At 42.5% G+C, this 25,524-nt stretch overlaps 2 protein-coding genes across 6 annotated transcripts in view; both read left to right on the forward strand.

The window, feature by feature from the left end:
• The first annotated feature begins 99 nt into the window (after positions 1 to 99).
• IQCB1 (IQ motif containing B1) lies at positions 100 to 19,200 on the forward strand. Of its 4 annotated transcripts, none has more exons than XM_018911353.3 (14): positions 101 to 447; positions 595 to 824; positions 1,644 to 1,806; positions 3,463 to 3,592; positions 6,099 to 6,192; positions 7,248 to 7,347; positions 7,729 to 7,901; positions 10,343 to 10,455; positions 11,555 to 11,664; positions 15,595 to 15,737; positions 16,166 to 16,314; positions 16,759 to 16,887; positions 17,280 to 17,436; positions 18,548 to 19,200. In XM_018911353.3, exons 2-14 carry the CDS (start codon positions 731 to 733, stop codon positions 18,775 to 18,777), a joined length of 1,785 nt encoding a protein of 594 aa, XP_018766898.3. In that variant the 5' UTR covers positions 101 to 447; positions 595 to 730; the 3' UTR covers positions 18,778 to 19,200. The 4 variants fall into 4 exon arrangements, with proteins under 4 accessions (XP_018766902.3, XP_018766898.3, XP_018766899.3 ...); XM_018911354.3 differs by having other exon boundaries at positions 101 to 305; XM_009087841.4 differs by having other exon boundaries at positions 101 to 289.
• A 5,160-nt stretch (positions 19,201 to 24,360) lies between these two features.
• The window catches only part of LOC103814651 (myosin-M heavy chain-like), a 44,051-nt gene continuing 42,887 nt past the window's right edge, over positions 24,361 to 25,524 (forward strand). For both annotated transcript variants that reach the window (XM_050977085.1, XM_050977086.1), the window contains exon 1: positions 24,361 to 24,442. The gene's annotated coding sequence lies outside the window, so the exon portion shown is untranslated. The remainder of the gene's footprint in view (positions 24,443 to 25,524) is intronic.

A 25,524-nucleotide genomic window follows, 5' to 3' on the forward strand; every position in this document is an offset into this window, starting at 1 on the left:
GCTCCGATAGGCCGTGAGTGGCAGAGCCCCGCCTCGCCCGAGCCGGATTGGTCAGCGGGCGCGTCCCCATGTAGATTTCCGCCAGTGGGGTGTCGGAGGCGCCAGCCCGCACGAGGATATGCAAATATACCCTCCTCCCGCAGGGGAGAGCGCTGGTTGGCGGAGAGAGGCCGCGACCACACAGATGCGAGGGGAGGGGGGCGTGGGGGAGCTGTCGCGTTGGAGACGGCGGGATCGGCGTTCCAATCCCCCCTCCCTCCCCCCACAGTGGGGGAGCTCCCGCGCGGCGGTGAGAGGGGTCGCGGGTGCGTGCGGGTCCCCTCAGAGCGCCCCGAGGCGGCCCCACGGCCTGAGGGCTTCGCGGTACCGGCGCCGCCACTCCCGGGGATAGTGACGCCGGTGGGAAAGGGCACCGCTCCCTTTGCCCTTTCCCCGGCCTTGGGTGAGGTGAGGCCGCTCCTGCTGCCCGCCCCGTGGGGCCGCGCTCGGGCTGCCCGGCTGGAGGTGCGCCCTGCCGGTGGAGCCGGTCCGGCGGCCCGCGGCCTCGGGAGGGAGCGCGAGTGGGGCTTCCTCCATGTTTGTTTCCTTTCTTAGGGGGAGTCCTGCAGCCCGAGGCTTCCAGCTGGTGCTGCAGGAGCTGGGATGAAGTAGTTGCGTGAGGACCCCGCGCCTTAACATAAAAAGGAAATAGGCTGGAATCGATGGTCGTGTGCGCTTCCGGCTGTTCTCCATGGCAGCCACGGACCCCCAGGTCCTGGCCTTGGCTGCTCAGATCACTGAGAGCAGAGAACAGGACATCCCCCTGCTGCTGTTGAAGTTAAAGGGTAATTCATAACGTTCCTAAAATAAAATTATGAGCTGGTGAACTATGGCAAATCTTTCTCCTGTCTACCTCCTTAAATACAGAAGTTTTTTTCTGAAACTCTCTCAGGGAGGCTTATACGGCAGCTTTTCCTGAGAGTGGCGTTTGACTTGGCAAAAATAAGGAGGAGGAATTGAGGAGCAAATGGACAGATTTTTTTTTCTGCTTTTCAGCTGTTACACTGATAATGTGGGCCCTTTCCCTGCTGATACCGGCAAGGATCTTACATTTGGTAAAATCATTTCTCCCAGCACTCTTTGGGCAGAGAGCCAGGGTTGTTTTCCGTATTCAGTTTTTAAATCTTAACACAGAAACAAGATCCTGAGCTCCTGTGTGACTTCCCTGTCTTTCCTTCTGCTATACAGCCACTGCTCATAGGAATGGTTGAAACAAGTCAGGTCCTGTTCTAAATTGGGATGTAATTATAAGGAAGCTATATGTTTCCCAGTGGCTGTGGTTTTATCTGGCCTAGGAAATTCATACAAATGGTTCATATCCCAGGTAATGTATGTTTTGCTACTAAATATGTAGAGAGAAAATGGAAACCTAAGTTTAGCTATCCTTCCCAATTGTCATATAATCTTAAAAATGAGTTGTAGCTGTAGCAGCAGGAATTGCTGACAAAATATTTAATGCTGCTGTTAGCACTTTTGCAATTACTTTAATCTGGATCCTACTTCTGTGTATATATACTCTTCTTACATTTTAGAAAAAGGACAAAAAACCCTGCACATCCAAATCTTATGTTCCTCTTTGTCTCTTTCCTGCTTTCTTCCCACAGGAATTTTAAGCAGTCCTTCCTTAGGATGTGAAGAATCAAATAAAATTAAGCAAGATATATACGATTATGGTCTTACTCAGTACTGCTTGCTGGTCCTTAAACAAGACCACTCTCAGCTGCATGGAGCCTGGGCTACTGCTGCCCAGCTAGCAGAGATACTAAGGTAAAATAAAAAAAAAAGGTAAGAAGTTTTCTTCTAGTTTTCTTTCTGTCCTTTCGTCTTGCTCTTTCTCTTTTCAAGCTGTAATACATTGGCTCCCATCCAGGACAAGGCTTGTTGTTCAGGCAAGGCCAGGGTTAAAGTGCAGGGAAGCAGTCAAGAGCAGAGGGGTCAGGCGTAGCCTAGTTGGTCCCATTTAATTCATTTGCATTGTGTTTCATTGAGCTGGGGGAGCTAAGGTGGGAACAGTGTTTGTGTTGGCTTTACCTTTTTTTGTGGACAGTACTCACCAGTGCAAGAGTTTTTACCCAGTAATTATATAATGTTGAATTTTAGCTATTTAAAAATTGTTATTTTGTGTGCTTAGATTTCATCTTGCAAAGATCTTCAACCCGATTGACTCACTGCTTGGCTTAACTGTATTTAAATATTTACATAATATACCAATTTGAAATATCTATTTACATTTATAAATATAATACATGATACAATTCATACAGACTAGATAACCTGATGTAGTGATATTGTGAGAATGGCATTGTAAATAAGAAAACTTTAAACTCAAACCCCCAGTGATCCAATCTCAATTTTAAATGTCAGGAGGAAAAATAATACATTTTAAATTTTCCTCAAGTTCAGTTTTGGCTTAACTAAGGAGTAAAATTCTAAGGCATGAAGTAATTCTATGACCATCTCTTAGTATGAATTTTTAATTCATAATGAGGAATTTCAGTCAGGGATGCAAGAGTTATCACCAGAGTAGTGTGATACTTAAATCATCCCTTAAAAGCCGTTTCAGTTGCAGAGAATACTGAAATTTATTTTAGCTCTAAAAATGTCCTTTTGTAGCTAGATGACTCTCAGCTTCATGCCTAGAATTTGTTTTCCAAGGGCTTTGGTAGACAGCTTTATGTGTGTGCATTCCCAAAATGTTAATATAGCCTAGATAAGATATCAGAAAGCAAAATTCATAAAAAGTCAGAAAGGCTCTTTTGTTGCAATGGTATCAGTGCTGAGTACAGAATTGAAACAACTTACCAGTTGTAAAACATGCAGTTTCTTGTAAAAAGTCTTCCAGAAATAACTGACGTGTTGCAGTGAGTAAAATAAGAGAGCTGAGATCTGGGGAACTGATTTGTAGCCAGCATGCCTTCCTCAGTTTGTGAAAAGCTGTAGATGGTATCATCGATGGTTTTGTGGTATATTTTTTGTACATATTTTTACTGACAAATGTGCACCTCCTTCATCATCAGGCTTCCTTTATCAGTGTTTTTTTCTACCTTTCTATTTTACTTTTTTTTCTTCTTTATGACCATCAGAGCCCTTCCCTAGAATATGGAGCAAGCCTGAACAGATTCTATGAAGCTAAAGGAGAAAGTGTGTTGGATATGTTTTTGACTGAGAAATGCCATAATAAGTGGTAATATGGTCTCCAACCTGCGAGTGGTTGCTCTTCCTTGGAGGCAGCCACCTTGGAGCCAGTCACAGCAGTGAGCTGTTGTTCAGGGGAAATTGTCCCATGCCGCTGAAGCATTTCTCTGATGATGTGACATTGATTCAAGTTGTTCAAACAGGCCTTTGACTATTTGGGTTGACTTTTTTCCCTTTTTTCTTTCTTTTTTGTTTTGTTTTGTTCTGTTTTGTTTTACTCCATTTCAGTCATTGTTGTGTAGGGCTAGAGGTGAAAGAAGATCCTGAGGAATTTTACAGGAAGTTTCTTCCTTCAGTTATAGACAGCCTGCTGGTTTTGGGAAAACGCTTGCAAGTACGATTTATCCGAGCAATCAAGGTATGGTTAAAAGAGCAGAGAATGCCTGCAAACTTTCTGTATATTGGATAAGTAGGATATTATTCTAGGGACATGGTATTAGGAAAATTTATTTTGTAGAAATTGCAGTAGATTTTCTTATGCCTCCGAGCTCTGAAGCTGAAATCTGTAATTGTGCAGCATTTGCTCCATGACTTGTGCAAAGCCACTACAAAAAGCCCTACAAAAGACAGCATCCCAGTCACAGTTGTGTCTTAACTTTGCATATAATTAGTTCAGCCTTCATAATGACTTAGTTCTCATTAATTTTATTCAGCTCTACAAAAATGCTTTAGGGAGTCTTAAGATTTTAAATCAGGTTTGCTGAAGTTTGTTTTGTCATTCAATTTCTGCTGCATAATTGGCAAAAAAATTCTAAGAATGCTCACTATTTCTGAATTTGCAAATGGAGAATGCCAAAGGCAGACTTCATGAATTTTTAGATTTAAACACTTTCTCACATTTTCCTCCTTTTTTGCAATGAAGAAGGGTTTTGCTCAGTGAGGTTCCCTCATGCTTCTGGAGTATTCTGAGTTTTAGAATCAGAAGGAAAAATACCCCCAACAAACAAAAACCCACAAGTAATTTAAATTACCATCTTCATGGATTCTGATAGTTTCTTTTAATATCCCCACTTCTTCACACTATCTCATTTCTTGGCTTACTGGCTTCTTGCACTTAGCCAAAGTTTTCCTACAAAGTATTGTGATAGACACCACAGACAATCAATTCTCAGAAAGCATCAGTGCAATAACATAGTTTCTGTTAGTGCTGTACTTGAGAAGTGCATTTTGGGCTTGACAAGGAAGCTTCCTAAATGACATCCCAGGAGACTCTTATCCACAATATGTAATTTCCCCCATACTTTCTTATTATGTCTCAGCCTACATGCTACTTGAGTCATGCTTGTGGGCAAAGATTTCTTTTGAATGCAAATGCAGTCTACATTATAATTAGTACTTTGGCTTTTAAACTTCGTGGTCTCGGAGGTGACTGGGCACCCAGACTTGATGCTTCCTCAGTGGAATTTTGGAAATCCAGTCTACCAGTAGAGATTTAAAGTTTATTCTACTCTCTTTGGCTTTTTGTACAAGTTTTTGAAGTCTAGGAAAGTAGTGATATGGCTTTCAGAATCTGACATGTTGCCAAAACATTGAACAGATTATATTACAGCTTAACATATTACTATTATTTTGTATCTCTCCTTGTCAGTCTGAACCAAATACAAAGTTAAATCTTGACTGAGGGCTGGGGCTCCAGCTGGGATCTAGGAATAGGCTTCACGGGGAGGTTGAATGAGTGTGGGATGTATGACCATGCGCTTTGTAACAACATTTGGCAACAGTGTGGTACTGTCAAAAACCCTTTGGCTGTTCCACGCACCAAGATTCCGGATTTCCAGTAGTCTGTGTTTGACACTTGGAATACAGACTGGAATGTGTATCTGTATGTGCAGTCACGTATTAAAACCTGAATTCCTACTGGTCAGAGGGGAGCACTGGAGCACCTCTGCAGCGAAGAAAGGCTGAGAGATGGGGTTGTTCAGTGGAGAACTTATATCACCTCCCACTACCTAAAGGGGCTACAAGAAAGATGGAGAGGGACTTTTTACAAGGCATGTAGTGACAGGATAAGGGGTGATGGCTTGATACTGAAAGAGGGGGTTTTAAATTAGGTATTGGGAAGAAATTCTGTACTGTCAGAGTGGCAAAATATTGGGACAGGCTGCCTAGAGAAGCTGTGGATACTCCATCTGTGGAAGCATTTGAGGCCAGGCTTCATGAAGCTCTGCAAAATCTGGTCTACTGTTAAGTGTCCCAGCCCATGGCAGTGGGGCTGGAACAAGATGGACTTTAGGTCCTTTCCTACCTTTCTATGATTGATTCTATGTTTTTTTCCAGTCCAGTGCTATCACAGGCAAGCACATGATGTAGTCTGTTTGGCAAACAGATCAAATTTCAGCTTTATAGTGGTTTGGTGTTTGCTCCCACACCGCCAACTAGGAGGTGCTTCCGAAGCTTCACCATACCAGTTATCAGGAGCCTTTTTCATTTTGACTGTGTCCTTGGCCACTTCATACCTTTTTTTATTTTCCCCCTCTTCTTTAAAGTAATATATTTCCCACTTAGTGCATTAAATCTGTGATGCATATTTACTAGCTATTATCTGTCTTATCCCTCCAATGCTATCAAATATCTTTAAGGCGTAAACAAGATTTCTCTCTCATGGTTTTGATTTTTTTTCCCCAAATGGATGCTTTTATTTTTTTTAGTATCCTCAGATCTCCTTGACTGATCTCTGACCTCAAAGGTTTCACAAGTTGGGGTGGTTTTTTTTACTAGTTCCTACAGTTTCACCAACTTCATTTGGAAATTTGGTGGAGTTTAGTCACCAAATCCCTGAGGCATACAAACCTTCCCATGACATCAAGATGAAGTCCTTAATAAAGATACATACACGTGTTTTTACCTACTTCTCTCTTGTTTAGGATAAAGAAAAACAAGACTTTTTACACTGGTTCCAAATGGTAACTAATGCCATCTGCTGGCTGTTCGGTGGGCATATTCAACTAGCAGCACGTGGTAAGAAAAATGTCAACACACAGAGCACCTGAACATTTATTTATGGCAACTACAAGTATCAAAATTCATTCTTAAGCTAATCTCTACCTAGTCTTCTAAACTTGAGTAGAAGTTAAATCAGTCTTTTTAAGTAGTCAGCTCAACAACAATATCTAAAATGGTAAATATCCACTAAAGGGAAATACTCAAAATTCCCCTTCTAGTCTTTCAGAGATAAATATTTAAAGTGTCATCCTGTAATTTCTCTTTGTAAGTCTATACCTTTTAAAAATCAGGTTGTTGGGGTTTGGTTTTTTCCCCCAGTAAGAGACAATTGATCTTTTCCTGTGTGTGATTGAAATATGCAGAAATTTGACCAGAGTACACTGCTAGACCTTATCAGTAGATAGATTTGGAGACAGATTTTTGAAGTTTTTGACATGACAGGAAATTTTACCAATGTCTAACAAACTTCACTATATATTTCTGACCAAAATAAGCTTTCATTTAAACTGATGTTAATCACACTGATTCTGAAAAGCAGAATTTGGTTTTGTTTCTATTATTGAACAAAAGCCAAAGGATCATAAGATGTGTAACTAAAAACACACGTGGTCAGAAAAATTACTGAATACATAATAAAAAAGATGGTGCTTTATTGACATCTGTGTGCTTGCATTAAATAATCTGGGTCAACAAACTGTCAAGGTTGAGGTCCTTAACTTTTTTGGATGTTTTTACCCCAGTGTTAATTCCACTGCTGCACTGCTGTTGTAATTAAAAGATACTATGGTAATATAAAGGGATTTAAAGCTTTCATTCCCTTGCAACATCAGTGCCTGAGGGATGTCCAAAGGCAGAAAAAACAGGATTCACCGTGTTTTTTGGAGGTTGAAGTAGTTTAGTTATCTCGGTAAGTTTCAGGGTAAGAATTATAAATGAGGGAGTTTGTTCCAGAAACAGTGTCTGGTTTTACTTGCTATGACTTATGATGAAGTTTATTTGGTTTATGGTGTTTTCAAGTCTAGTTCTGATTGCATGATTCCTTGTTTGCTTGTTTTTGGTTTTCTTTACAGTACTACAAAATGATCGCTTCCTGCAGTTGTTAATAACAGATGATGTTGAAACAGCAATTGTAATGATGTCTGTGTTACACAATATTTTGAGGATCAATAGGTTGGTTGTTTTCTTATCATTATATTTCTTAATAATAAATATATAAGGTAGTTCATCACTGCTTGGTAAAATAAAATCATTTCATATGCAAGCATTGTTGTGTTTTATTGTTTGGGGTTTTTTTCCCCCATTCTTTGTAGTAGAAATTAAAACCATTAAAAAGCTGGGATTTTAATCTTCTTAAATTGAGGGAGTAGTAATTGGTTGATTGAAACAGTAGTGCTGTCTGGATCATATTCCTGGTCCAGCTAGCTGGGCATCTTGGCTTGCTGTATATAGCCTGAGATAGCTAAAAATAAGTCACTGTTAAAAAGCTCATGTTTTTCAATTAACACTTCTGTTCTGTCCCATTCCCCCCCTTATTTAAAATTCTTTTTTAAGTTCTGTCTTGCTTCAAGTTGAAGAAGAGACCCTTCACTCTGTTTTGGATGAACTTGTTTATAAGCTTTCCTCTACCACCAATCCTGCTGTAGGAAGTGCTGCCACAAAACTGCTGTTGTTAATGGCAAAATCTTGCAAACAGCTTGTGCAGTTATTCACAGCTCGCTACAAAGGTTTGTAAACATGCATGGGACTGATCACTGAGCCTCCTCTTACATTCCCTGTGAAAATAAAAGACAGAGGTTTCCCATTGTGGTTCAATAACCCTCTAGTACAGGTGGAAACTGCAATGTTTCCTAGATTTATTTTCTTCTGTGTACTGAGCACTCTGCATGTGGCAACTTGTCTTTTAAAGTTGTTGATTGTGATTTCCAGCCTGATGGGCTTTTGCTTCTTTCTGTTTCCCTGTGTAGGTTGGTCACTGAGGGATCTACTGGCAGGGTGCCTGTACTGCCACAGTCAGAGAGCCCTGTGTCACATCTGCCACAGTGCTAAGGCTCACTAATCCAGAGTTTTACTTAGTGACCTCCTGACCCTGGCTGTTGCAGCTCTGCTCATCTGATAGGGGGCTGTTTAGTTGGAGCTGACTGTCTTTTGATATCCAAGTAATTGGAATGAGCTCTTTCCAAGAATTCATTAAATTAATTTATCATTTTGTCTCAATGTTTTCATATGATAAGGCTGAATATGTGTATAATTTGTTCTATGTTATTCATTCCTTAATTAGATGACCCATTTAATGTTCCTGTCTCTAGCATAGGAGGAAGCTCCAGGAAACCCCTTTGTATTCTATCATGCCCATGGAGACTAAGGAACAGGCATAAATTTTGCCATGTCTTTTATGTTCTGGATGTTGTTATGGGTCAGAACTACTTGAGCAGCCTCAGTCCTTAGAGGACAAAGACCGTAAAAAGAAGAAATGCAAAGCAGAAGTCAAATTCCTATTTTTTTCACTTGTGCTGACTACTTATTATACAGTAACAGCCAGATAAGTTTCTGGAGCAGATGAACAGCTTTGCCACTCTTTTGCCTACAGACCTGAGAGGTGGGATTCCTTGTATTGTGGAATTGAGTATAGTGTGCCTAAGGCTGCTATCACATTGTAGATTCTTGGGAAGATGCCTTGATGGTCTGATCATCCCAGCTGTAGAATGCTGGCTTGTTTGAAGTTGTATGGATCTCCATCAAAGGATGCTTTATTTTGCTCTAGAATCACAGTATGCCACAGTCATTTAGAAACTCTTCATCTCTCTCTCCTGTACATGTTTCTTCTTTCTACTTAGAAAAGAAAAAAAAAAAAATCTTTTTTTCTCTACTTTTATTATTATTATTATTTTAAGTTAGAATACTTCTGTTAGTTTTAATTTGGGCTTTGGAATCCTTTAGAGACTTTGAGGAATAAAATCAAGGGAGAAAGCCTTTCCACCATCTGGCCATCTCACTGAAGTCCCTTGGCTTCACAGTGGCAGTTTGAGGTTCTTTGGTGTGAGCTTTGCCAAGTGAAGGCAGCCTGCTGGAGGTAAGAGCACCTCCAAGACCAGCACAGTCCCTATGTTAGGTTCCCTGGAGGGCCTGGCCTTTTGTCCTGCATGGGTTGACACATCTGTAAGGCACACTGGAGGTACTCCCTGTCAGTAGCCAGAAGGAGCATATGGCTCTGTACAGAGACTGTCAGTTGGTTGTGTCAGACCCACAGCACTTGTGTGAGGGAGCTCTCTGGTGTAGCCTGGCTCCCTGCTTTTGCAGAGCTCAGGCAGCCTTGGGGCGCCCATTTGAAGTCCTGCTTGTCTCTCCTGAAGTGTTTAACTGTCTTTGTTTTCCTAAAATGGTGCACATGGTGCCACAGAGGTGCCATTTCTGTGTGCTCCAGATCCTGTAAGTACATGTGAGTATTGTGTTTGAGTTGCCCAGTGTATGAATATGTTTATGGACAATAATTTGAAGATGTAAAAGTTGCTTGAATCTTCAGTTCTTCAGGAGGCAAGCATGCACATACTTCCTGCGCTCCTTCCTCTTCCCTTCAACTCCCTGTAGAGCCCCTAGGCTCTACTGGGAGTTGTTTGACACAAACTGTCTACTTGCATAGGTAGTGTGTGTATGTTGTGGGAGGAGCACAATGGTGCTTTTTAGCTACTGCAAACCCAAAAAGCTCTTTTGTTTCATGGTTTGAATGCACATGTACTCACAGGTGAATGATTCTGTGCAGACATCAAACAATTCCAGTTGGAAATAAATAAATTTTACTACGAAAAAATATGAAAAAGGTGTTAGCAACACCCAGCACTTGTGTGGTGCTTTGAATTCTTTTTAGCACCTTTCAATGACTTACTGATAAGACACTGAAAGCACGTTGGTAATTTGACTGTCAGTGATATAAACACAATACTGACTCGGACAAGCAAAATCACTGGATAATACTTCTTTGTAATAGTTGGAGCACCAGACATTCTTTGATAAGATTATGCATTGACACTCAAAGATGGCTGATGGTCTTCAGCTCTCACACTTCTTTGCACATCGAATCAGATTTAATTTGTTGATTCATAGTTTGTTACTTTGAGAGCCTGAAAGGATAAATTCACGTTACTGAATTAGCATCTTCTCTTTCTCTTAGGATTAAAAGGGCTTTTAAGTAAACAGTGGACAGGCAAAGGATTTGACAGGGAGGTCAATCAACTCTTGGACCTGCTGTATTTGGAACAATCCAGTGGAAAAGGAGAAATGCAGGTGATTAAGTTTAATGTGACTTTCAGATGTGAAATCCTATTTAGATGTGAAATCCTATTTACATGTGATTTGTGTATGTTTAGAATGGATTTACTATATCACTTTGTAGACACTTTTCAAAACCTGTGTTATTATTTCACTATGTTAATTTTTAATTACCTTTTTGAAATTATTTTATTGTAGTTTTTTAAAACATTAAGAAATTGCTCAGTAATTAAAATATATGACTGTGACTCAAGAGACTGGCTTTCTGTGCAGATTTACAATAGATTTCAATATAATCACAGGGGGAAAATAATTAATTTTTTTGATAACTATCAAAATAACTGCATCCGCTTTTCTCACATCAGTGTTACAAATTTAGATCTCTGAATTCTAGGTAGCATTTACATAGAACTACATCATATACTGGAAGTGTGCAGTAAGAACACCACCTGGACTGTGTTCCCAATAAAAGAGACAATGTGTGTTTCAGGAGCATCTTAAAAAAAGATTTGCATGCAGGTTTCTCAGAGACAATACTTCAATGAAAATTAGTTATGTTTGCAGAGACCTGCTTTCATCTTCTACAGAGCAGGGTGTTTTGTGATTCAGTTTGTTTGTGTTTTGTTTTTAAAAATCCATTTAAGAAGAGAATAGATTTTTTTTGTGTTAGCATTTCAGTGACTTCTGATCGTACTGCAAATGTAACATTTTTCCTGCTGCTCTTTCTCCAAAGCTGTCTTTCTGTCCTCTCTAGTGTAGGTATTTTGATTGAATCACCATTCTAAATATCAAGTGCTTCAGAATACAAATGTCTCATATTGATTTTACATATATATATATATATATATATATATATATATATATATATATTTGTGCTGTAGATTCATTTGTTTATCACAGACAGCATCAATACAGGTGATCAGATTAGCTGCTTTTGGGGCAAGTATAGAGTTCATGCTAATAACTAGCTCGTAAGACATTAAATTCTCCAATTTGATGCATTTGAAAACTGGTGGGGTTTGCCCAAATGTTGATACTGTCCAATTCTGCAAGCAGTAGTAAAGTGTTTTTATATGCATAGACAATATTCTACCAAATGTTTAATTAATTTCAGAAGCAGCATGAAGCAGCTTGTATAATCCAGGCAGCGTGGCGGGGATTTCAGACAAGGAAAAGGCTGAAAAAGCTACCCCAAGCAGTGGTCACTTTACAGAGAAGCTTCAGGTAAACAGTATGACTTTGTGAAAAACAGAAAAGAACAGGATCTAGTATGAAGGTCTGGGTTGGGCTGGGTTTTCTCAAGTCACAAAGGAGGAGGAAAAATTCAGGTCATCTAATTCAGTGTCCTGTTTGAGGTAGGCCCTGCTTTAAAATGGGATCTGGATGCTCAGGGCCACATCCATTTTAGTGGTCTCCAAGGATGGAGATCCTACCATCTCACTTGATCCCTTTCCTTGTGCTGGATGATTTGCCTTCTGAAGAATTCTTGCATTACAGGCAGTGGGAATTTCCTTGTTGCACTCTTTATCACTGCTTCTCGTCCTTTTTCTGAACATCCCCATGAATCTGGCTGTGTCTGCTCTCTAACACTTCTTTAGGTAATGAGAGACAGATTTGCCTTCCTTTAGGCTAAACACACCTTGCCTGTCCTTATATATCCTATATTCCATGGCCCTAATTTTGTCTCTGTTTGGACAGTCTCTATCCCTCCCATTTCACTAAACAGCACTAGATGATGATGTACTGGTGGCAGGACAGATAACTGGTTAACAGTTAACTTGACACAAAATTGCCCTGTAAATTACATTGGAGCTATCGTGGAGCTTGCGCATGCCAGAGTGCTGCAGAAACCAAGGCCCATAGTGCCAGTGTAGTGCTTGCAAGACCTTGTTCTTCATTAATTTTTAAAGCTTTGGCTCTCAGAAGTAGAGTTACTTCAGTGACCTAGAAATAGTATCCTCTGCCTTGGAGCAGCAGAGAAGAAGGAAGTTATGTAAATAATGCTTGTCTCACTTGAATAAGATTGTAGCAGTAATGTTAGCATGTGTTAGGCTAACTGTTTTGAGAAATTTAGTTTGAATTTCACATAGGTTAAGGGATTAAAATCAAGTGTAGACTCCACAACAAGTTTTTTCAAACTCTTTTTGCACATTGATCATTACTGTGTCGAAAGTAGATCTTATAAATAACTGTCAAATCACAGTGCTTTGTGACCAAAGTAATACAAAGCAAACAACTATGCTTTATTGTCTAGACTAGCCTTAAGAGGATATTGGACTATCTAAGGTGTAGTTTTTAAATGCTGAAATATTTGCAGGGGCAAGCAGTGTGTCTGTTGAGGGTCACTGCTCACTGCACTTTTGTAATGGAGTCAGACCTCCTTGTCACTTTTGTAATGGAGTCAGACCTCCTTGTCACTCCTTTTTACTCCACCATACACTTGAAGCCAATATTTCTTCCTTCATAAGGCAGCTTGCAAGCCTGCAAGCTAAACTTGTAGCCCAGAAATTTTGGATGATTGGCTAAGATTTAACATGGAAAAGCAGCAGGGAAAGGATGGTGAGACTATCAGCCATCACCCAGATGTTTGACTCCCTTGTGTCATATTTTCAATATTGTAAACATTAGTGCGTGCCTTTTATGTAGCTCTCGAGTCATTTAAATGGACTTTTGAAAGTCTTTGTTTAATATTGAGAGGAGTGGAAACTTAATGTCCTTACAGCTGTGTGTGTTCATGGCTCACTCAGTCCCAGTGCACTGAGCAAATACAGTAACTGTACAGTGCCAGTGTTCTTCCGTCTACCTCAAAACATTATACTGAAAAATAGTGTTTGGAACACTGTAAACATGACTTCAGAAGAGCTTTTAAGAGGACTTTTTAATTTTTAGCAATAAAGTTCTGGTTATGTTCACAGCTTTATTTTAGAACAAGTGTGGTTAAATAGTGCCGAGATTGAAACTCCAAACTTTGCTCACCTACAGCTGCAGAAAACTCTGCAAGTTATAAACTTTTGAAACTGTGGTTTCAGAAATATCTCCTCAGTGAATATTAAAGCCTGTGGTCTCTCCTTGAAGCTAGTTCACTATTACTTAGTGAACTAATTGTAGGACATTTTAAATGGCAATAATTTTTATTAATAATTCATCAAAAATGAAACCATTTTACATTTCTAAAGAGATGACCAGAGGGAGGCTGCTCTGTGCCATGAACTGCAGAGGGAAGCTTGGATCTTACCCTGTGTATGTTTTACTTTAGTTCAGAGGCAGTTCCCTGTCACAGTGTGGTCTTGTGCAAGCAAATAGATCTTATCATTAGGAGAAACAGAGGACAAATATGTTTTGCAGACTATACAGGAAAGAATCAGTATTAAAGAATCATTTAAATACCTGACAGACACTCTTGGTTTCGCAGCTGTGCATCTGAAAAGTTCAGGAAACATTTTTGTAGTTTTCAACCTAGTGAAGCTGATAAAAATTGATGGGCAAAATATTAAAAGTTTTATCAAGAAAATGTGAACAAGTCTTGTTTGATCCTGTGACTTCATTTGACTTAGAAATATAATATTTGTGCTAAACTATTAATTACCTAAATTAAAAAGATAAAAATTTACAGCTCTAATTTGTAGAAATGTGTGGGCTGAAAACCTTTAGTTTACTTGAAAACATTCTGATATAATCACATGTATCTTGATCTGTCTCTGTAGGTAGGTGTGCCCACACACCTCAAGTCTGCATTACAGTTGTAAAAGGATTATGGTCTGTCATATTGTGGTGGAGGCTTTTTTATCTGTTGAGGTCAGATCTTTAAATCCAGAGCATTTCTTTTACACATCAGTTTCCATCCCAATCTCTCCCAGTTTTAGAGATTAAAGAGAAGGTATGATTGGTGGAAAAATTATAGCTCAATTTATACTAGTGATGGGAAATACAAATAGCTCATTAGTATTATGAGTCTAAAGGTATGTGCCATGCAGCAATAGCAGAATTACCTGGACATTAGGTCTAGTCTGTGGACATTTTCCTCCTCTGGCATCCCTTATACCTCTGCTCTGTCCATTGGTTGGTTTTCTTTCCTAGTGCTTAAAGCACTTATTTCATTGTCCCCAGAAAAGTGCTAGACGACAGCAGAACTCTAGGCTGTGGGCCCAGTGAGGGTAGTCAGGTCCTGACTGGGAAAGTGATTTTGCAGCAGTAGGAGCAGAGAAGTCCCATTGTTACCTTGTTATGGGGTACAGTTGTACATTCTCAGGTCTTAAGCTGCTAGGTTGGGTCCATTGGGATGAGAAGGGAGAGTGAAGGGAAGGGGAGCTTTAGCTCACGCCTCCTCATACTTCACTGAGACCATGGACAAGTGGTCTCAGTAATTATTAGTATCAATACATCAGTATATTAAGTATTTTATGTTAGTCTCTATATTGATATGTTGCTGTGTATTTCATTGATGTACATGTTGTTAGTAGCTTAAACACTCCAGGGCCAGTTGCAGAGTTTTCAACTGTCTCATCTGTGAAACTTCTGCTGCAGATTTTCCAGTGCACAGCAGGGCAACATCCTAACATCACATCTAGAACAGATCAGGACGAATTTGCAAGAAAATTATTTCCTAGTGTTCTCTAACAAAGTTGATGGACCAAATGTGTCAGTCTGTATTTCTGGAGAAAAAAAAATCCCTCCAAAATTAAGAAGTGAGCTTGGCAGCCAACATTCTGATCTTCTTTTGCAGTCAGTACAAAAATAATTGTATGTTTTGTGGGAAGCAGGTGCCATGCATGCTGATGGATGGACTGGAAAAGGTGGATACTGGAGCAGATGGCTAATGTTGCTTTACCTCTTCAGCAGATGATGGAATCAAAATTGTTGTTCCAGTTCATTCTGGCTGTGAATGTCCCACATGAAGCATCACTCCCTTCAGAGTCCTTAGAACTTTATCCTAAGTAAAGATTCATACTTTGATTTTGTAGAGTGGTTCAGAGTTTTTCGTTACTATAGATAATGTGGTAATTTGTTAGTTTGCAGAAGAGCCAACAGCTGGCATAGCAGATTGTTTTGAGGATTTTCTTTCTCAATGCTGGACCATTTAACACAAAGAAAAGGAGATATACTTTAAAGAAATGTACAACTTAAGGTAATTGTTAATGTATTTGTGTATTGCAGAGCTAAAAGGGAACAGGAGCTGCAGCATTTAACAAAACAGAAGGAAGATGAAGCTCTAAAACTGCAAATGCAACTTCAGAGACAGAGGGCCATGAGACTCTTCCATGAACGACAGCTGGCCTTACTGGAAGTTGTCCATGCCAGTATGATTTACATTAAACTATAGCAGAAAATTAAAGTGTCTGGGTGTTCTTAGGAACAATTTCCCCAAATCTATTTCCCAATCTTGCATGTCTATTTGCACTGTAGTCTTACTGTCTCTTCTCCTGACCCAATTATCTGAAAGAGAATGTGCTAATTCCTCCAGGGCTCAGTAACTACTGATCAAGATCTGGTGCTTTCAAAATGGTGCAGGAGTAAGAGAGAGACAGTTTTCTTGTGTTACAAAGTTCCATTGCAGCTATGATCTGCAAGACCTGACCCACAGCCAGGAGACCCTGGGGAAAGAGGGGCTTTTAACTGAGAGCACTCAAGTTTTTTTGGTGCTCTCTAGCTTGAGAATTAACAATGTAAATTGTTAAGAGAACCTAACCCGCAGTCTTTTAACTGTGGATTTTTGTTTCCTTTGTAGGTCAGGTGAATAAATACATGCAGGAAATGGAGGAGAAATCAGCATTAACTATCCAGAGATTCTGGCGAGGGTATAGAGCAAGAAGAATTTTTCATCAGCAGAAACAATCTCTTAAGGAGTATAAGGCAGCTGTCATCATTCAAAGAGCAGTAAGTATTTATACTTTCTTCTAACAGTAGATAGGACTGAGTGGATTATTGTGAAGCCTCATAAAACTGTTTATTCTCTTACTGTCAATATAGCTGTAATTTATTAAAAATTACTCGGGGTGATAGTCTAGAGCCACAAGTTGCTTTAAAGGGTTAAACCTTGTATAGGCTACAAAGCCTAATACAGTCTTGCAACTAAAAAAAAAAAGCTTTGAAACCCAGGATTGGAATGTCACCATACTACAGATGAGTCACTAACTTATTATGAGTGTTGTTACTATTTAGTGTTCATGCTGACTTTGTATGTTGTCTTTTCAACATCATGGCTGCATTTAGACTTTAACAGATGCAGTACTGAAACACTTTCACTGATTGTTTACAAACAAAGCAGAAAGACAAACTTCCTCTGTGTGATTGTCATATTCTCATATGTTCCTTGCAAAGGCTTGTAAATTCTTGGAGAAACGAAGGAGGAGAAGACCTCTCTCTCCTTGGAAAGAACCCAAGGGACTGACTGATGAGCAGAGACTAGCTTTGCAGCAGAAGGTGGATGACTACATCAAATTGCATCCGGTGTGTTTCTTAGTCATTTCATAATTTGCATTATTGATGCAACATAAAATACTGTAGGGATGAAATATATTCATCTTCATAAATTATGATCAAGATAATCCATTTGAGGTATGTATGTATTAACCCTGCTTGTTTGGCAGCAAGGCACTAGGATATTGGGGATTTTAACCATTAATCTAACAAAAAGTGTCAAAGCAAACGGTAATTGGAAAATTTATATACATGATGATGGATAATTTTGAAGAGAGTTGCAGAGGAAGCAAAATTACAAAGTTAACAATTAGGAACAGCATTTGCATTCCTTGTTTAGGCATTATTCTGCCCCCAGAAGTAGGCAGTTTTTTGTATCAAAATAACCAGCTCCTAATGGTAACAAACTTACTTTCCTCCAGGCTTCCCAAATGTCAGAAGAAACGAGTAGAGAATTGCATATGCAGGCTCAGGCAAAGCTGGCACAGTTCCTGCTGAGGAACAGGCTGGATCAGAGAGCAGCGCAGCGGAGAGAGGCTTTGCTGGCTCAGGTCAACACCGATGTGGAGCTGCTAATGAGTATGTGACTGCTCTGCTCATGGCTTTGATTACCATTTGGATTAAACCAGTTTAGAGGGAATATTAGACTGAGTAGTGGTAAAGCCTCATTTCAAAACTGAAATATCTTCCTTCAAATGCCTTATCTTGAGATCCAGGCTTTGTTAGAGATTATCCAAGTGCTACTGTAGGTTCAGGATAAACACTGGTTTTTCAAGGAGCATCTTTATTCTTCTGTTGAAAGTCTCTGATATGTTCACAAGAAAAGCAATGGCACTGTAACAGGCAATAGAATTTCTAAAAAAAGGGGATCTCACACAACCTATTCACCCACATTTGTTTTGCTTTCGTTTGTTTTCTTGTGTTGTGAGTAAGCTGCTGTTAAAACACTCTCACCCCTTCCAAATGAAGAGGGAAATCTTTGAGCTGTGATTTCCATGTTTTTGTTTTCTCTGGCCTGGCTTTAAGTGAAACAGAATTCACTACTGTGCTATCTTAATTCCAGACAAGTGGCTGCATGAAAAAGCAAGAGTAGCAAACTGCAGCCACCAGAGAGCACCCAAGCTGGGCAGAATTCAGCAAGTTACTGAATTCCATTAGTCTGTCACGTGCTGTGTCACTGCAGCTCATCACTCCCTGAGGAGGCAAATCAGCAACACACTTACACTGTGTTGGGTCCCTCAAGCAGGGAAGCCACAAGGCTGCTGCACCAGAGCAGTGGAAACACCAAGCTGATGTCACCCTGCACCAGGAGCACTGATCCATAGTAGTCACCAGGAGATCCTCTGAGGTCTGAACCTCCACAAGAAGTCCTTTTGGTGGATACCACCACTGCACCTGAAAGAAGTAGTCCATGTTTTCCCTTTCTTCTTTCTACCCCATTGTGTATTTCTTTTGCCAGATTAGCCTTTATTTGGATTGCCTCTCCAATCAGATTTATGATTTATCAGGTAGTCATAAAATTGCAATGCCAGCACAGGGAAAGGAGTGGCCTAGGATAGTGGGAAGTGGGAGGGTAATGTTCCCCTTTTTTTTTTTGTAGTTTTTTTTGTTGTTGTTTTGTTTGTTTGTTTGTTTAATACTTGTAAAACCACAAACAAAATACAGAAAACTCTTCTTCCTGTTCTTGCAGATGCCCCGGGTTTAGCAGAGACCACAGAAAAAGATTTTGGTGCCTTTATGAGTCGATCAATCCCTGTAGCTACCAAGGCAAGACAAGCCCACAACACTATGCTAAAATACACTCGTTGGCCATGGTGGAAGAAGCTTGGAGATGAGTTTATGGAGGATGATGTAATTCCTGATGATGCTATAAACACAGAACTGGAAACTCTCTTTATTGGAGGAAGGAAATCCTTTTAGGTAACAAGCAGAAGAATTTAATATTCAACCAGACTCATATCTAGCACTATGCACTCACTTGTGTATGTTTTTAAGAAAGGAAAACATTTGAAAAAGACTGAAAAAGACCAAGGCCATATTTTAGTCCAGTTTACTTAATAAGAATCCCTTCCTGTACATCAAGAGTTGGATTCTATTGATTGTGCTGTTGCAAATAGGATTTAAATACTGTAATTTTAAATTAAGGTATTTTGTAATTTGTATCTCTTTAAAAGTAAGTTCATAACCTTTGGCTTTTCAGTTCTTATTCACACTGGGATGCATAAAGAATCTGGCCATTGTAAAAGCCTGGGATTTTTATAGCAAAACATTTTATCAGGTGATGTGCTTTGAAATAAAAATGTGTCCAGAACAAACCAAGACACCAAAAGGAAATCATGCAAACACGAGGAAGGCTGGGTACTTTCTCTGTATTTCTCCCAGACTACCTGTCCTTGCTTCCATCCTCTGTAGGTTTCCTTTTGTTTAAATTTGTCCAGAAACTCTTTGTTTATCCATGAAAGCATCCTGGTGGTTTTGCCTGACTTCCTTTATGTTAGGATGCATTGCTCCTGAGCTTGGAGAAGGTGATTCTTGAGTATTAACTAGCTTTCTTGGGCCCTCCAGGGCTTTATCCCAGGCAACTCCACCAAGCAGGACCCTGAAGAAGCCAGTCTGCTCTCCTGAAGTCCAGGGTTGTGAGCTTGCTCTGCACCCTCCTTGCCACCCTTGAACTCTACCATTCCATGGCTGCTGCAGCCAAGGCTGCCCTTGGGCTTTGCATTCCCCCACCAGCCTCTCCTTGTGGATGAGGACAAGGTCCAGCATTGCACCTCTCCTTGTTGGTTCCTCTACGTCTTGGAGAAGGAAGTAATCAGCAGTGCATTCTGGGAACCTCCTGGATTGCCTGTCCCCTCTGTGTTGTCCCTCTAAGAGGTATTGGCATAGTTGAAGTCCCCCATGAAGACCAGGACTTGTGAAAGTGAGGCTGTTCCTATCTGTCTGTAGAGGAGGTTATCAGCTCCATCTTCCTGTTCAGGCAGTCTGAAGCAGATCCCTACTATAATATCACCAGTCCTTCCTTCCCTTTAACCCTGACCCACAAACTCTCAGCCAATGCGACGATCTGGACCATCAGCTCTGTCTTCTTAAACCATGCAGAAGTTGCTTCATGCAGAAAGATCTCCAGCACTGAGTCTTTGCAGTCACTGTGACCTGGAGCACCCAGAGCCAAGAGCTGAAGGATGCTGCCTACTGATGTGTCTGAAACAAGAATTTGAGACTGTGCTAATGCCATAGCTACCTGTGCTATTTTTCAGGTGAAAGGCCAGAGTCTTAAAAGGAGGAAAAAGTGCTGGTTGTATGTGCACAGCAGTATTGGTTTAACATGTTTGTTTTCCAGTCTCTCTGGAAGGCTTTGAGTTTTAATTTTAGTGGAGATGAATGGAAAACAAATAAATAGAAACAGTGGGCGGAAGACCAAGCCCATTCAGATGCAGCTGATACATGGAAATTAATATCTGGATGGCGGCCAGGAGGAAGAGCTGTGCTCTCTGTTAACTTTTTTTCACAGAACTGTGATTTGGAATGCACTGAATTGGCTCACAATTCCTTTCTTGGCCAGTTAATTGATGGAACAATCAATTAAGTATTTTCTAGGGTACTTGCAGATGTCTGTTGAGCTGCACAACTCTGCTGTGTTAGTTTTGAGCCATGCCCATAACAAGACAGGTACCCTACAACTACAAGAGCAGAGGGTCTGGGTGCAGTCACCAAATGCTCCAGGGGGTGGAAGATATCCCTCAGCAGCTAAGCTCTGGCACTGGAAATGGCCCAGCATCTCTGGATGAACTGCAGCAAGCCTGCTTTTCCCTTCTAAATGCCTGAGTCCTCGGTGCATATCATCATCCCCTTGGCCATACAGCCTCTGGCCCAAACTATTTTGATGCAGAAACCTCTGCTTTTACATTTATTCCTAATCACCCTTATTCTAACAGCTCCTGGGTACAGGGAGATGGTCACAAAAGAGCTTTGCTGAATGTATCTTACATAAAGATCTGAGCCCCCATGGTCAGTGTTAAATACCAAGTGAATTAGAGAGCCATCTTCCCAAAATGCTATTTATTGTAATGGCCTCTGTCACTGGCTGCCAGTGGAGTGGATAATGAGCTCCCCCTTTGAAATATGCAATTTGCTAAATCGTGGGGGTTTTCAAGTGAACAGAAAACCTACTACTGGAAGATGCTGTTTTGCTGCAGGAATTCAAGTTGTTGGTCTAGCAGCATAAATTCCTCTGCCCCAACACAGCCCTGATATAAATGCTTTGTTTTACTTTGTGCTTGTCACCAGGAGATTGCAGTCACATCCATTTTACAGACCAGGGAAACTGAGGCAAGAGAGCCATGAGGGTACATGGCTATGGCTGTATATAGCTGCATAACCTGTGACTTGTTACTGTCCCAGGCAGAGCAAGCCGAAAAGGGGCCACATGCTGGGATGGAGCTGGGAGATGTTCTTGGATGCCAAGTTCAGAGCCTGAGCCCAGTAACAGAGATTCCCAACCTCCTCTGATGCCCTACTTGGCTCACAGTGGGAGGGATTTGGTGTAGATTGACTTCTCTTTTCAAGTCTTCCTGCACCACGTGCTGGGCACGTTGCTGGCATTTATTTCATTGCAGCCCCTTCTGGAAATAAATACTCTTGCCTTAATTATGGGAACAGATATAGACAGCTGAACTGAAGCCTCCTCCAGCTTGCTACCAAGTGAACAGTTCTGTCTGGTTTAAACAATTACCCAAAAAAAGACTGTAGGAGATGCCATGAGCTGCGATGATCCAGTGCTACTCCTGCTTTCCTGTTTGCCACAGACCACAGGCATGCTCAGAAAGCCTGGAGATGTTACTTGGGCATAAACCTACAGTGTGGGTCATTCAGCCAGGCAGGAAAAAGGGAGTTTAGTCATACTCAACAGGTCTGGACTGCGCCCCTTTGGGTAGCAAGCAGGCTTGACTTGGCAGGCTGAAGACAGACTCTGCTCACCCAGAGGAATTCTGGGGGTGCTCTCCATACTGGTGGGGTGACATTCCTGGGGGGTACCTGCAGCAAGGCAAGGGCAGAGGTGGAGCCTAACCTCCGAAGGCAGTGGAGCTCAGGTCATTAAATATTGATGCTGTCTAAGCTGGCCTGTGGGGGCGATTGAGCTGAATTGCAGGTTTCTGTTGCTGTGATAAATTGGACCAATTTGTCATGTGGTTTTGTTTCTCCCCTCCCTTAAGTAAAGCTATACAGGAGAATTATTGCTAAGGCTTCAGCCACAGCAAACAATCTGGAAAACAAAATCCTCTGGTGGATATGGATAAAATGGGAGCAATGGCAACTGTTCTTCTGCCAAAGGTGCCACCAAAGTCATGGAGCTGGAAGAAGGCAGCAAAAAGAACAAAACAAACAAAGAAAACATTACTCAGCCCTTTCAGAGACAGAGACAAAGTAGTGTCCTCTGCTAGCTCCTGCAATTGAGGAGAATTCCTGTTTATGCGGACAGACGCTTTTTTTTTAGCTTTAGCTGTAACTGGACTCTGCAAACAACAGGATGTCCATCTCCTGCAGAGACAGGCGTGCACTTGAGACTGTGCTGTTAAATCCAAGGGCATCTTCTGGCCTTTCAGACTGGCTGTAACAGGAGCTCTGAGCTGAGGACAAGAGATAACCCTGATGCTATTTCACCCTTTGCCTCTGAGTCTTCTACTGCCCATTTCCATGGGAGCAGAATCTGGTAGAAACATCTGCTCTCCACTGCAGAGTATCACATATATTGAGTACAAGGAGAGACAAAAGCTTTCTCCGAGTAGCGGAATCTGGTCTATTTATAAATTAGCATGCAACGGAAAAGGAGGCAGCTCATTGCAGGGGGAGCTGCAAAGACCATCACAATAGATCTCCAAGTTCTCCTTATCATCCTTCTTTACAGTACAATAACACCAGATCATCCTCCAAGCGTCCTTGTGTCCAGTGAAAAACCCTATAAGGAGGAGATTGTTTACTGAAATGAGCAATATATGGGCCCAGATTGACCAAGGGGAACTAAAGGACAGCTGCCCCCTGTCCCTTCTCCCCTGCTCTCCCTAAAGGTAGGGCTTGGTTTACCCCAGGTGCCTTCTTGGGACAGAATGACAAAGTCTGGTGGATGAAGACCAAGGACAGGACACCACAGCTCTGGCAGTTTTCCCCAGTTGAGCCAGAGAACATCTCTGCAACCTTAAGCACATTCTATCTCTGTCTTTTCCTCTGACACATGAGGCTTACTGAAGAGGTTTCATATGTTTTATTCGTAATTTAAGAGCCTTCACTGGAGGATGCCGTAAGCCCAGTACCACTGAAATCCCTTTCTACTAAGGTTAAATAGGAGTTTGACAGACCCCAGAAAGAAAATGTATAATCAGGCATTGAACACACAGAAAGACTTCAGGGTTGCTATGCTATTTATTTCTCTCTGCAATCAACTTTTCTCTGCAGAGTTTAGGTGGTTTTTTTTTTCTAATTAATGTCTTCAAACAGAAACAATGCCTTTACTTAGTCTGGATCGCTTAAAAAAACTCATGAACGTGAGCAATTCTGATCAGAGACCTTCCTTTTAACACGTCTCACCAGTCCAGAGCCTGCCTGTTCAGAATGAGATGAACACAGGCACACGTGTATAAGTCCGGTAACAAGAGCCAGCTCAATCTAGCATTACCTGATAGAGCCAGTGAACTGCAGTACTTAATCCTAGAAACAATCAACATAACTATTAATTAGCCAAGTCCTTACTGACTGAAAGGGAAGAGGTTCAAGCTGTCATAGTTATCCCTAAAATGAATGGTAAATTAAAACAGTTGTAAATTCAGCATACAATTCGTTCCTCGCCCAGTAACAGGGATAAACGGAGGCGTTACCACTGCCTTGGCTTTATTCTCACAGCAGCTCCCCTCTTTCCAGAGAGACTGCCCGTCACGTGTAGAGCCTGTAGCGGCTGATGCAGGAAGATAGTCAGGAGAGTCACCAGAGCCGTGCTTGCTGTAGGACAAAAGAACGTGCGATCTGTGACCGGAGATAGGGACTCCCGAGGTGGCCAGTCTAAAGAAAAGCTACCGGATATGGAAAATGAGGGATCCCAAGCACCGTAAGAGGAAACCGAGGGCTAATCTAAGCCGCGCTCGGAACTGCCCGGCACTGTGGGGAAGGAGGGGCGCAGGGCTGGGGAGAAGGGCGGGCGCCAAGAGACGAGCGCCCTAAAGCCAAGGTTGCAGGGCCGTCTCCTCCCAGCCCCGCGGGGACCCCTCTGACCTGTCTCCCCAGCACCGCCACCTCCCGGCCCCATGGGGACGCCCCGCTCCGTCCCCTCAGCCCCGCTCGGGGCGGGCCCTCCGGGGACTACCCGCTCCGTCCCCTCTGCACCGCCCGCTCTGTCCCCTCGGCCCTCTCGGGGCGGGGCGCTGGGGCCGGTACCTCGCCCGAGCCGCGCCCGCCGTTGCCGTGGCGACGGGCTAAGCCGGGCCTGCGAGCGGCGGGCGCCGAGGGGCCGGGCCGGAGCCGACCCGCGGCTCGGCGCTGCCGGGGCGGGCATGCACAACAAAGGCGGCGGGCGACGCGTCCCGGGCGGGCTCCGCAGGTAGGCAGGTGCGGGCGGCGGGCGGGTCCCTCTCGGCAGCCAGTCCCGCAGGACGTGTCCCCACCGCCCTGCTGTGAGGGGAGAGCGGCCGGGGAGCGAGCTCCTTCTTCAGCCTCAGCCCCGGCCCCACCTCACCTTGCGGGCGCGGGACTGCAACAAAGGCAAATGGCTGCGTGGCGGGGAGGGCTGGGGGTCCGCTCATGGAGCGCTCTGTGGTTTATCGGTGCGCTGGGTCTCGTTCCCCGGGTCCAGCGGGGCCCCTCGGGTCCTACCGGCAGCTCGGCGCACAGCGCGGGGACCGGGAGCGAGGGGATACACGCGCTTCCCAAGCCCTTCCACACCTGCCCCGGCTGACACCTGCTCGCTGCCGGAGTCCCGCATGTGCCCGCACTCGCTCTCTCCTCGCCCCAGCAGCGGGGGCTCCGCTGGCGCAGCACGGGCCGGAGCGCTCTGCCCGTGAGCTGGTCCGGGCGAGCCCGGCCGCAGCTCTCGGCTCCTAAAACTGCACCCGCAGGGACAGAGAGCTTTGCGGTCGGCAGGAGATAGCCTCGGAGATGCCTGGGGGCTTTTTGTCCTGTGCAAGGTGGGATATCATGTACTGGTACGGTACTAGGCTGAGTTAAATCGTTGGGAAGGGGTGGCTGGGCAGCCCCTGGCTCTTTAAATCTGCCAAGTCCCAGTGAGTCATTTCTTAATTAATTTCCATGTGATTTCAGCTCCAAGACGCATTCTCCCAAATTCATAATAGGTTTTGATACCTGAGATGTTAGCAGGAGCATCTGTTTGAATACCGAGAGGTAGAAGTTTTACTGCATTATTGAAAACAGAATTTCCTGGAGGAAAATCTCAAAAATCTGCTCCCACCATTTACATTTACACTGCAGCAAGGCAGCACTGGGTGCATCTACACTTTAGCCTTTCCTCATTTCATAGTCATTGTGGCACTGAAAAGCATTGTAAACAGCTCTGCTCATTTGTTGGTATTATAGTAAGGCCTGAGGTCTTGGTAGTGGTTTCTTTCACTCATGGATCTCAAAATGCTTCACAGACATCAATTAAGACTGGGAGCACTGCTGCAAATC

This window comes from Serinus canaria, chromosome 7 (assembly GCF_022539315.1).
Source record: "Serinus canaria isolate serCan28SL12 chromosome 7, serCan2020, whole genome shotgun sequence".
NCBI lineage: Eukaryota > Metazoa > Chordata > Aves > Passeriformes > Fringillidae > Serinus > Serinus canaria.